The 12,642-nt window shown below is 40.7% G+C and overlaps 1 protein-coding gene across 1 annotated transcript in view; it reads right to left on the reverse strand.

Annotated features, from left to right (window-relative positions):
- The window catches only part of LOC107709766 (dipeptidyl aminopeptidase-like protein 6), a 355,032-nt gene that overhangs the window by 75,045 nt on the left and 267,345 nt on the right, over positions 1-12,642 (reverse strand). The window contains exon 5 of the mRNA XM_016514371.1: positions 9,000-9,298. Coding sequence (XP_016369857.1) covers positions 9,000-9,298 — 299 coding nt within the window. The remainder of the gene's footprint in view (positions 1-8,999; positions 9,299-12,642) is intronic.

The following is a 12,642-nucleotide window of genomic DNA, read 5'->3' on the forward strand; positions in this document are numbered from 1 at the left end:
AAAAGGCGTGGCATAGAGGAGAAACAATAATGTACAGTATGTGGAAAATAATGTGTTTTTTTAACTTTAAACCGCATAAACACATTTCATTACACCAAATACACAAAATAATGTTCTTTTTAGCAGCATCATATGACCCCTTGAAAAAAAAAAAACAGAACAAACTGGGGAAACATCTAATTGCAATTATTATTATTATTATTATTATTAGATAAAGATAGACAATTTAAACAAAATAATGAAATATTGCTATAATACTACTGAATTGTAAAGTATTTAATAATAATAATAATAATAATATTTAAATTAATATAACAATATTTTACATATCTTATATTTTGTTTATATAACAAAAGTTACCAAGCAACTGGCAAGTAACACGATTCTATATATTCGCCAAGGTTGGTTTTTACTTGCATTTAGCACTTGGTTAGTGTTAATTTTAAGCCCTAGCTGCAACTTCTTTTAGCCTAATCTCACCTAAACCTTCAACGATATTATTTTGCTACCTATGCTAACACTGATATTTTCCTTTGGGAAATGCAAATCTAGTTGAAACTGATTTCCCTTGACTCCGTCTGTCATCTTAGATGAAACTTTTCACTGATCTTTTTCTGAATTTGCCTTATACATACATGGATACAAGCAATGCTGCCATAAATTTTTAGGTAAAAAACAAAGTAACTTATTATAAGGCAGCATTATTTTGGTTCCTGCTGTTTGGAACAGCTGTCACGAGTGCATACCTAAACACATTGCCTTGGTGGGCGGTTTTCATGTCATTTCATATGATCTATGTTTCCTTTGGTTTTTGCTATAAAGAACTTTCTCTTCATCTCATTCCTGTCAGTAAAAATCGTGATCTCTGAGTCTCCTGGCCCCTGCAAACCCCGCGTCTCTCCTGTGCTCTCTCAGTGTTTTGATGAAGGAGAGCAGCAGGAACTGGCACGCAGCACTTCCTGCAGTGGAGCCCGGGGTCACTCACTCAAACACAGCACTCACCTTCTCTCTGCTTCTTTGTTCTTCGGGGCATAACTCATTCACCTTGACTTTCTTCCTATCTTTCGTTTCCCCTCTTGTCCTCTCTTACACACCCCTAAGCATGATTCCTTTCATCCTTCTCTACCCTGCTCTTTCTTTATCAGTCCGTTCTGTCTCAATTTGTTCTAGGACAAGCTTCTTTCTCTGATGTGATTCTTCTGCATATCTCCACCTGACAGCAGGTCTTTATTTCTGTCTCTGTGCCTGATGCATGTTAGCCATGTACATGCTATAAAGTTTTAGGAGTGACAACCGCATTTTTTTTGTGTGTGTGTGCATGTGAAAACCCCTAATTGATCATTCTGTGAGTACAAAAAAAGTCACTCCTTTTGGCCACAAACATCTGTATAAGCCCACATACATTTCAAATAAACACCTGCATTTTGATTAAATTAATTAACAAATTGGTCAACCTTGTAGTGTACTTAAAATCATATTTTCAATATAAACTGTATTGCAGATAGTATAATATAAATGAAATAAAAGGCTACTTAAGTGTACTGAAAGAGAGTATAATTTTTAGAGAGTACACTACATTTTGATGTGTTGACTAACATTATGTAATGCACTTGATTATAATTTAAACTGTTATTATTTGATATTACATATAAATTCGATATATTTTTAATATACTAAATTGCAACTTCATCATTACAAATGTGCAATTACAATTGTATTTAAATATAGTTTCAATAGAAATGAAATTGAAGTTAAATACTTGTTATTTGGCAATACACTAAACATTTTTTTTTTTCGAAAACAATAATAGTAATTATGAAATTATGTATAAAGATGTATGTACTTCCTACTTAAGTGGGTCAAAAAAGCATTCTAAAGTTAAGATAAGTGCATTAAACATGAATTCAATTAACATGCAATTAAGTGTCCCAGGGTATTACTACACATTCAGTTTGCACTTAAGTATATTCGTTAGTACTATTTTAAATAGCATTCTACAGTGTATTTTTGTGTTTTTCACCATGCAGAGTAGATTTTAATTACAGTAATTAATAACAAGTCAAAGGCCATTGTAACATTTATTTATTTATTTATGAACATAAAAGACTAAGGCCTTTTGCTCACAAAGAAAATAATGTTTGCAATAAGTTGGTAAAGTTCATAAATTATCATGAATAAAAACAATTCATAAATAAAAACAATGTACAAATTAATTTAATAAGATACAATGTTTATATACCACATTAGCTGTAAATGTAATACAATTTAAATCACAATAAATGTGCATTTGCTGTGAAAATGTATTTAGGTGCAAACGGGCGTTCAGACGTCACTGCAAAAGAGACGCAGTGAGATTCTACAGAGATGGTGAAGCATGGTCACCTTTCAGCTTGTGATTGATGATTTCCTTCCTAGGGACCGTTTACACGACAACGTTTTCAGCCAAAAACAGGAAACTTTTTATGCATTTTGACTGTTCGTTTACACGACAATGGCGTTTTGGAGACGGGTTTCAAAGTGCAAATTTTTGAAAACGGCACCGTTATCGTTTCAGTGTAAACACCCAATACAGGAATCTTTGAAAACGGTGACATGCGCGTGCGTAGTACGTGTTAGGTATGTAGACATGCGCAGTATGTGTCGATTTTAAAGGAAAGAGCGAACAAACATACACAACAATGGCGGAGTACATGGTACTGTTGTTGCTGCTCAAGAGTTTGCTAATGCTTCTTCAGCAAAGTGTGGATTTACTTCACCTATATAACAACCAACAGCGGAGACACATCTTATACATCATATAATCGTCACTTCCCACCAGGTACTGTTTACTAACAAGGGGACAGCTCCAACTACTGGCCTGGCATATGTAATACAACGTTTTTGGACGTTTTCGCGGATATGTGTAAACGCAAATCGTTTTAAAAACATTGTCGTGTATACGTGAAACTTTTTAAAAACGCAAGGGAAAAACTTCAGTTTTTGACTACACCGTTGTCGTGTAAACGTAGCCTTAGCCTCATACAACATCATCACAAACTCTTAGAAGTTAATTATTTCCGTTGTTCGCTCTCTCTGAGCAAGTTTTATTTTCAAAGGGCAGGAGAGCAACAGTGCTATTGAAGGCGGCTGCTTCTATAAATAATGAAGGCATATGAATGATTATAACCTCTAAGTACATATCTCAGGTCAAAATAATAAATCAAAAAGTGAACAGGGTTTAAAAAAAAGAACTCAGTTAAATTTGAGTAGTGAACACATTTCGGTCCATTTTCCATTCACACCATGTGACCAAACTGTCTATATGTAAGGGATCATGCACGGCCAAGAACCACCCAACGCGAAGCAGAGGGTGGTTGCCTCCGCAAAGTGCATTAAAATCATTTTTTTCAAATAAATTAAAGCATTTATTTGAATTAATTATCGACTGATCGCAAGAGAGACAGAGATAGAGAGACAGAAAGAGAGATGATGGTTGTGTGTGCGTTACCAGCGTCTGTGCGTCTCTCTACAAACAATGAAGCTGTGTGTAGTTACTTCAGAAACACCTCATTGCTGAGGAATATAATGTAAAGCAGCATATTAATATAGAACAGTGATTAAACTGACTGGGAACTACATGTGCATTAATCGGTTTTAATGCATACCTGCCAGCCAATCAAAATTGAGTATTCAGACAGACCATGGTATAAATGAGCAATATCACACGAGTAGCAGTGCGATATGACTGCATATCGGCACGGCTGTGATTCAGCTGTAGGTAATCACAGCATGCTGATATACAGCCATATCATACTGCTACTCATGTGATATTGCGTTTATACAACAGTTCGTGGCACGAGTGTGTAAATACATAAGAAACAACAATAAAGTGTCTTTAAAAACCTTCTTTTCCTTCCGGCATGGATTCAAATCTCAGTTTGACAGTTTAACAGCTGAGCCCAAGCCTCCGTTACTAATTAAAAAACGTCACTTTAGAACTAGTAACGAAGGAACGTTGAGTTGCTTCATTGAAAGCTTATTGTATTACTGTATTAAAAGCTCACTGTATTATGTAGAGTATTATGAGAGAGAGGGACTGAGCGAGTATGATTACCTGCATCATTCTTCAGCTCAATCTCTTATTCACAATAAAACATTTTTTGAATGTCCGCTGAGGAAAGCGATATCTTTTTCATAGGCCCTACTATCCTTTCATCTGTTAAGGGTGATTTCCGATGACAGCACTGCTTAGTGCATTTGTTAGCTGAATCTTACAAGGTGTTGAAAGTAAAAATAACTTCTTTGTTTACAACCGTGTTTCAGTCTCTTTCAATATAAAAGCCTTTACTGCAGACTCGCTCATACAAAACACTCACTTATGTAACTAAAATCACCATCATGAACACACACTGTTTCCCAATACTAAGTTATATAATATAAGTATAAATATAATTATGATATAATATAAGTTAAACAAATTATATCTCATGTTTAACCACTATAGAGCCATCAGAGCTAGTGGCAAATTACCAAAGAACTGGCCGAGCCTACATCTCCGAAAACGTCGAAGCAAATTTTCAAATAGAGGTTTTCTTTAACAAACCACATATTTGAAGTTTAAACAAGTACATTCTCACCAAATAAATTCTTAAAACTACATTTTGTGACACAACAACCAGAGTGATACAAACGGTGAAACGGATAGAGCTCTGTTATTACTGGAATATTGTATCCCTCTCAGCCAATCAGATTCGAGGACCACAAAACACTTTGTGTATATTATATATATATATGTGTGTGTGTGTGTGACCCTGGACCACAAAACCAGTCATAAGGCTCAATTTTTTGAAATTGAGATTTATATACCATCCCAAAGCTGAATAAATAAGCTTTCCATTGATGTATGGTTTGTTATGATAGGAATATTTGGCCGAGATACAACTATTTGAAAATATGGAATCTGAGTGTGCAAAAAAATCTAAATACTGAGAAAAATCGCCTTTAAAGTTGTCCAAATGAAATCCTTAGCAATGCATATTACTAATCAAAAATTAAGTTTTTATATATTTACGGTAGGAAATTTACAAAATATCTTCATGGAACATGATCTTTACTTAATGTCCTAATGATTTTTGGCATAAAAGAAAAATCAATTTAAACGATATTTTAAAATATTTAAAAATGAATATTATATAACCAATTTGTTTCACATTCTTTCTTGGAAAATAAAGAATCACTATAACTTCTGAAACTGACCAGCAGTGTTTTAGCATTACTTAAAAAGTAGTGAAATAAAAAGTGATGAAAATGTAATTTAACATCAATGTGAACATACAAACAAAAAAATTAATGACACTACTTTAATATCATTGTAACTTTGCTTTCCACACACTTTAAGTACTTCTTCATATACCACAGCAAAAACTATAGTCTGAGAAAGTTCAAACATGATTAAAGGCAAGTGAACAGTCAGTAAAAAAAAAGAAAGAAAAAGAATAAAAAGAAATACACAATTTACAAGCATAGATAAAATAAACAGTAGTATTCAGGTACAGAAATGTAATAATTAAGTGTAAAATAACACTGCATAGTGTTCACTGTATGAATTAAATTTAGATTAATATTTGTTATAGCCGTTTTGTTAACATTAGTGTCATATTCAGCAGCACGTATTTATAGGCTGCTGTCCCTTTAAATCCGACTGCACGGATCCCGTATAATGATACACATCCGATTTCTTTCTCAGCTGTTTACATTAATTTAAAACATAACCGACTGAGTTTACAAGAATGACCGTCGAGACGGGTACTATTGACATAATTCTGTGTGTGTGTGTCTGTTCAAACATAAGGAGGAGATGCGAAAGACGAATTAACTCGGTCTGAAACGCGTCTCTCTGTGTGTATGCACACGCTTTGCACGTGTGCGGCAGAACTGAAGAGATGCTGTGCGAGATGCGGCTTGTGCGCGCGCTTCAGGTGTGAGTCAGACAGCAAGACCTATATGCGTTGAACTAAAACTTTGACCTTTTGCAACGTTTTGATTTAAGTAGCCTATTATTAAAATGATATCGCACGCCAATGCGATATGCATATTGCGATATTTCGATATATCGTGCAGCCCTAATAGTGAGAAATGGTATTTTATAAAGTGTTACCGGAAAATTGTACTTTCCAGTTCATTGGTTTGGCATGGAGTTTTCTGGACCATGAGTTATGCTCTAAAATACCTGCAAACCATTCTCAGACCCCTGAAATGAACAAAGTTAGACCCATGTTCAACATTCAACTGACAGCACCTTTGTGGAAAAATGACTGCTTGTCAAAGTTGTGCTGACTTTGCAGTACCTAGGATTTTTCCTGAAAACACATTGGTAGGAGATTTCTTTCACAAATCAGTTCTGACATATAGAATGCATTTGAGCTTCAGCACACACTTGGTAATCTTACCAACTGTGCTGTGCTAAAAGACACTTCACGCTGAGCAGGGAACAAAATCTGATGAATACGTAACGTGCCTCTTTTTCTTTCGACTCCAGTTCCTGCTTAATTGCTCCTGATTAAATTGATTTCTTCTTCTTGTACAGGTAATTTGCTGCAAGAGGTGTCTGCTAGGGCTGGAGAAACAAAGTAAGCCACAGACGAATGGAAATTTGCTGTGCTTTAAATCCACCTTAAACCTCAGCTGCCCTTCGGCTCAGGACAGACATAAAAAGAAATGCAATTATAAATTATTCAAAATGCTTTCAATTTAAAGGTGATCCACCGATCCTGGTGTCACATAATACAGAATTGAGATTGATGTCATTCAATTCACTGAATTTCAGCCTATAGCATTGTCATTGCTTTTTGAACATATACCATGGTAAAAACATAGTAGTCAATAGTAAACAATAGTAGCAATTTGCTTTTGGTTTCAGTTAGTACAATAGCATGACTTCTGTATCCTTAATAGTTTCTTGTCACTTTTAACTGTTTTATCTCATAATAAAAAAGCAACTTGTGAGAAAATGTTCTTTGTCAATATGCAGACATTATTTTTTACAAATCTCTTAAATACTTTAGTCTTTATGATGTAATTCCACCTTGCGGAACTTGGAAATATGACAAATAAAGACAATAAGAGAACAAAATTTCAAAGCTCAGTGTGCTATTGGCTGCAGTTAATGTCAAACTGACTGTGCACTGTATGTGGAAGAAGCTTTATCTGGTTTTGTGAGAAAACACGATTGATAATGGATACATATTATGGTTAATACACAACTGTGTGCACTGTTGTTGTTTACTTGTCCAATTTATTAATAATGCTTTTCATGTAATAATTTGGGACGACTAAACAAAAGCATGGGAAAGTTTTATCTACTTTCTAGAATGTACTTTTTTAGACAATTGAGGTCAAAACTGATTACATATGTTAAATGTTAATTTAATTTTTTATCAATTTTATAAACATGGCATTTAGAATCATCATATAAGTCACATCACGTATATCATTATCATATTGGTTATCAGCTGCCTTCAAAACTATTGTTCCCCTTCAGGAACTCGAACTGCATTGGAAAACACTATGGGACCACTTCAGTGTGACCACCCTCTGAACCACGTGTGTAATCAGTCCAATGGATGGGCGAGACATCACGGGCGGGGTGACGTAGAGACCAGGAAGCTTAAAAGCACGTGCAGTGGATACAGTCGCAGCTTTCTGTCATTCAGCAAGCGCTCTGTGTGTGTCAGTCCTAGTTACTGTTGTTTGTCCTGTTGCTGCAATATCATGCCTAAATCAGCCAGCAAATGCAAACATAAGGGCGAGAGCAAGCACCGCTATAGACTGTGTGTTCTTATCATGCCTAAATCAGCCAGCAAATGCAAACATAAGGGCGAGAGCAAGCACCGATATAGACTGTGTGTTCCTCCCTGTCCTCGCTACATCATGGACGGGAATGCACACAGTTTATGCGTGGTTTGCTTGGGAGCAAAGCACGCTGAGTCAGCTCTCGAGGGAGCTGTCTGTCCGCACTGCGAGCGCCTCTCGCTGTGGACGCTTCGCTCCCGGAAGGCTCTCTTTGAGCATTCCCTGCGGCTCTGGTCCCGTGTCTGCCGAGGCAGCACGTCGATTGCGGTAGTGGGGTTCACAGATGGATCTGGCGGAGGGAATGGAGACGGGCGAGTCCCTATCTTCTTCCTCACCCGCCAGATCCAGCGCCCCCTCTCAGGGATCGGATGAAGTTTTTTCCACCGTGGGAGAGGGCTCGACACTCCGCTTCTCTTCCTTTGAGGGAGTCGATGTGGAGGCTGTCGATGAGGCAGGGGATTCGCCCCTCCTGTCTCCCCAGTATGAGGAGCTGTTGAAGGTAGTAACTAGTGCTGTGGCTAAGTTAAACATCGATTGGCCCGCGAGAAATAGGCTGAACCGCAGAAAAGCAAGCTGGATGAATGGTTTCTGCGTACTAGTGTTGTTTTTGGCGGCCTGTTTTAATTTTAGTTTTAGTCTAGTCTTTGTGTGAAGCTGTCATTTTAGTTTGCGATATTTAGTCATAATTTTCGTTGACGAAAGCAACACTACTGCGTACTAAGCCGCTACCTCCAAGCCGGGGCTTGCCATTTTTCCCCGATTTTCACACTGAGGTGTCGAGATCATGGTCGAAGCCTTCCTCGGCCCCCATCTTCAGCCCCGTCCAACCACTATGCAAATGTGGTGGGGCTGAATGAGAGTGGTTACAGGGCTATGCCTCAGGTCAAACAGACGCTCTCGAGCTATCTGTCGCCCGGTTCGGCATCATCCCTGAAAGCCCTGGCACTGCCCTCCAAGCTGCTGCGTACTACATCTAGCTTGGTGGGCAAAAGGTACACGGCAGCGGGTCAGGCTGGTGCGTGTTTGCACACTATGGCAGTGTTACAAGTGTACCAAGCCAACCTGCTGAAGGAGCTAGACGAGGGTGAGGAGATTAAGCCGGAGGATATCACAGAACTCTGCAGAACCACTGATTTGTCTCTCCACGCCATCAAAGAGACCGCCCGCACCATCGGCATGTCTATGGCAGCTATGGTGGCCGCGGAGAGGCATTTGTGGTTGACCCTGTCTGAGATCAGAGAGAAGAACAGGGTCTTCCTCATGGATGCCCCGCTTGCGCCTTCTGGCCTGTTCGGCGACGCCGTCAACTCGGTCATCAACAGGTTCCAGGAAGCCCGTAAACAAGTGGCGGAGTTCCAGCGGTTCCTCCCTCGCCACTCTCTAGCTTCTGGGGCTGCATCGTACCGGCTCCTCATACCAGGAACAACAAAAACAGAGCGTCGCCTCACTTGCTCCTCCACAGCGGGACCTGTGGAGCAGAGACGCTCTAGGTCGGGGACTTCAAAGTCGAAGCTGGATCTGTGGACTGTCCTTCAGGCTAAGAAGTCCTCGGCCAAGAAGTCCTGATGCTTGTGGCTCAGGAGTACTGAGGGCAGGCCCCTCTGGGGAAGAGCGGTGTACACCTCATCATACGGTGCCCGTTTCTCCTCAGTGCCCTCAGAAGATTGTTCTGCCAACCCTGCCACCCACAGTTCTTCAGGGTGCAGTGGTCTCCGGCGAGCGCTTATTTCAATCTCCGCCCAGAAACGTAGCGGTACAGGGAGGCTCGCTACCTCTTTGGAGGTCTCTAGGGCAGCTAGATCGGACGTTCCCTGCCAGTCCTCTGCTTCTTGGCACGGAGCTAGCAGCACTAGGTACACCAGAGGTCAGTCTCGAGAGGCTGATTCCCTTAGTAGACTATTTGGCAGCGTGGAAACTTCTGCCAAATGTGTCTCAATGGGTCCTGCACACTGTAGAAAGAGGCTACTGAATCCAGTTCGGCTCTCCTCTGCCTTGTTTCAATGGGGTCATTCCCAATCTGGAGGGCCCCGAGCAGGCTCTGGTAATGGAACAAGAAGTAAAAACTCTCTTGAGGAAGGAGGCCATCGAGGTGGTCCCTCCTCTCGACAGAGAGTCCAGGTTCTACAGCCAGTACTTCATCGTTCCAAAGAAGAATGGAGGGTTGCATCCCATTTTAGATCTGCGTCAATTGAACCGCTCAGTCATGCGACTGAAGTTCAGGATGCTCACAATCAAACAAGTCATGTCTCAGATCAGGTCTGAGGACTGGTTTGTCACGATAGATCTAAAAGACGCATATTTCCATGTCTCCATCCTTCCTCAACACAGGAAGTTTCTGAGGTTTGCTTTCGGGGGCGAAGCTTACCAGTATCGGTTCTTCCATTCGGCCTGGCTCTCTCACACTTTCACGAAGTGTGTGGAGCAGCATGCTCTGGCTCCGCTGCGACTCCAGGGCATCCACATACTGAATTATATCGACGATTGGTTAGCTCAATCGGAGTAGATGTCGGTTCGGCATTGAGATGTCGTTCTCGCACACATGAAAGAGCAGGGGTTAAGCCTGAATGCCATGAAAAGTGTGCTTTCTCCACTACAGAGGACCACTTATCTGGGCGTGACAGTGGTGACTCAAAACCAAGGGGTTTTCCCCGAGGGGAAATCCGCTTTGCATGCTCAAGGTCACGCGGCGATGCCTACGTGCCTTAGACATGTGGAGGAAACCTTGGTTCTTGTCTCAGGGCCTGGTGCTGGGAGCTCCTTGTCGTCGTGTAATACTAATGATGGACGCGTCCCTCACCGGTTGGGGTGCGGTCATGAGTGGCCACTCTGCTCGCGGTCTATGGAGTGGTCGCCATCTCTCGTGGCACATCAACTGCCTGGAGATGTTGGCCGTGTTTTGAGCACTGAAACACTTCCTCTCAGACCTAAGAGGCCACCATGTGTTGATGCGCACCGACAACACAGGGGTGGTCTCTTACATCAACCACCAAGGAGGTCTGCGTCCGCGCCCACTTTACAGGCTGGCGCACAAGATCCTTGTGTGGTCCCAGGGGAAACTCCTCTTGCTGAGTGGTACAGACTTGGCTGAGGCTTCGTCTGTACGCCTTTCTCCCGATTGCTCTGCTCCCGGGAGTTCTGGAGAGAGTGCGCAGGGCCGGTGTACGTCTACTGCTATTAGCCCCTTTCTGGCCGGGCCGAGTATGGTTCTCGGATCTGATTTCCCTTCTCGACGGCTCTCCATGGAAGATTCCCATCAGGAGGGATCTCCTCTCACGGGAGGGGAGCACTATCGTCCACGCCCGCCCAGAATTGTGGAAGCTGTGGGTGTGGCCCCTGAGGGGGTGCAGCTCATAGCTTCCGATCTCTCAAATGAGGTTGTTGAGACCATCTTCCAGTCCAGAGCTCCCTCTACGAGGAAACTGTATGCCTTGAAGTGGAAGCTTTTCACTTCTTGGTGCGGAGACCCAGTTAACTGCCCAGTTGGTTCAGTGCTGGAGTTCCTGCAGGCCAGATTCTCCACAGGGTTGACCCACTCCACTTTGAAGGTCTACGTGGCGGCCATAGCGGCCTACCACGCCCCTCTCGGTGGTCAGTCCGTGGGCAAGAACCCCCTAGTTACACGTTTCCTCTGAGGCTGAGGCCTCCGGTACAATCACGTGTCCCCCCGTGGGACCTGGCTGTGGTGCTAGAAGCTCTCTGTAGGCCTCCTTTCGAGCCCATTGAAGAGATTTTTGATCATTTCCTCTCTATAAAGACTACCTTCCTCCTTGCTATCTCTTCTATCAAGAAAGTTGGTGACCTTCAGGCCCTCTCCATGGCCCCCTCTTTCCTAGACTTTGCACCTGGATTGGCCAAAGCGTTTTTGTACCCAAGGTCCCTTCATTTTCACCACGGCCTGTCGTACTCGAGGCCTTCTGTCCTCCTCCCTTTCGGGAGCCTGACCAGCAGAAGCTTAATTGTATGTGTCCAGTGCGAGAATGGTGTGATCCAGTGTGTTTTTTTTTGTGTGAGTGTGCAAAAAAACTTTAACATTACAAGTAAACCTCAAAGAACATATTAAAATAATTTAAAAAATCCATGTCATGACCCCTTTAAAATACTGTTAACTCAAATAATTAATTATATTTATACTGACATTTAAAATAACAATAATAACATTATTATATTAAGGCTGCATCACCTACAACAGTATCTTAAACCAATGACTATTTATTTATTTACTTAGATTAATATTTGCAGTGATATAATGAAAATAGATTCCTTAAAATAATGCAGCAAACATGTGCATGTAGAATATTATATAAATATGAAATATTAGACTTTATTAAACATTTTAACAGTAAAAATTACATCAAACAACACTGTGCTGCTGGTTTTTTTTCTACATAAATACGTATATACATGCAGAGTAAGAGGATGCATGCACCTCTGTTCCATTGATTTTAGATATCTGTTCCACTGGAGCAAAAACTGATCCTCATTGGAAAACAAGCTTTAAACACATAATTTTGGGTCCCGTCCAGATGCCATGCTTGACTGGCCTGGTTCCTCACTATCATCAGCATCATTGGTGCTCTTTGCAAAGGAAAAATGATGGGCAGCAGACAATCATTTACTGCAGTTGGATGCAGATATAAAGTCTTACATTTAATTTAATTGTTACGTTTAATTTAGGATTTAGGGAATCTTGTTATTGCCTACTGAAATGAGTAAATATTACAAAAATAGAGACCGAAGTTTGTTCAATTATTTTCTTAAATTAAATTAAAAGTAAGTTTGTATTATTATTATTATTTATTTATTTTTATCGTT

The sequence above is a fragment of the Sinocyclocheilus rhinocerous genome, unplaced genomic scaffold (assembly GCF_001515625.1).
Source record: "Sinocyclocheilus rhinocerous isolate Xijiao unplaced genomic scaffold, SAMN03320098_v1.1 scaffold1588, whole genome shotgun sequence".
In the NCBI taxonomy this organism is placed as follows: domain Eukaryota; kingdom Metazoa; phylum Chordata; class Actinopteri; order Cypriniformes; family Cyprinidae; genus Sinocyclocheilus; species Sinocyclocheilus rhinocerous.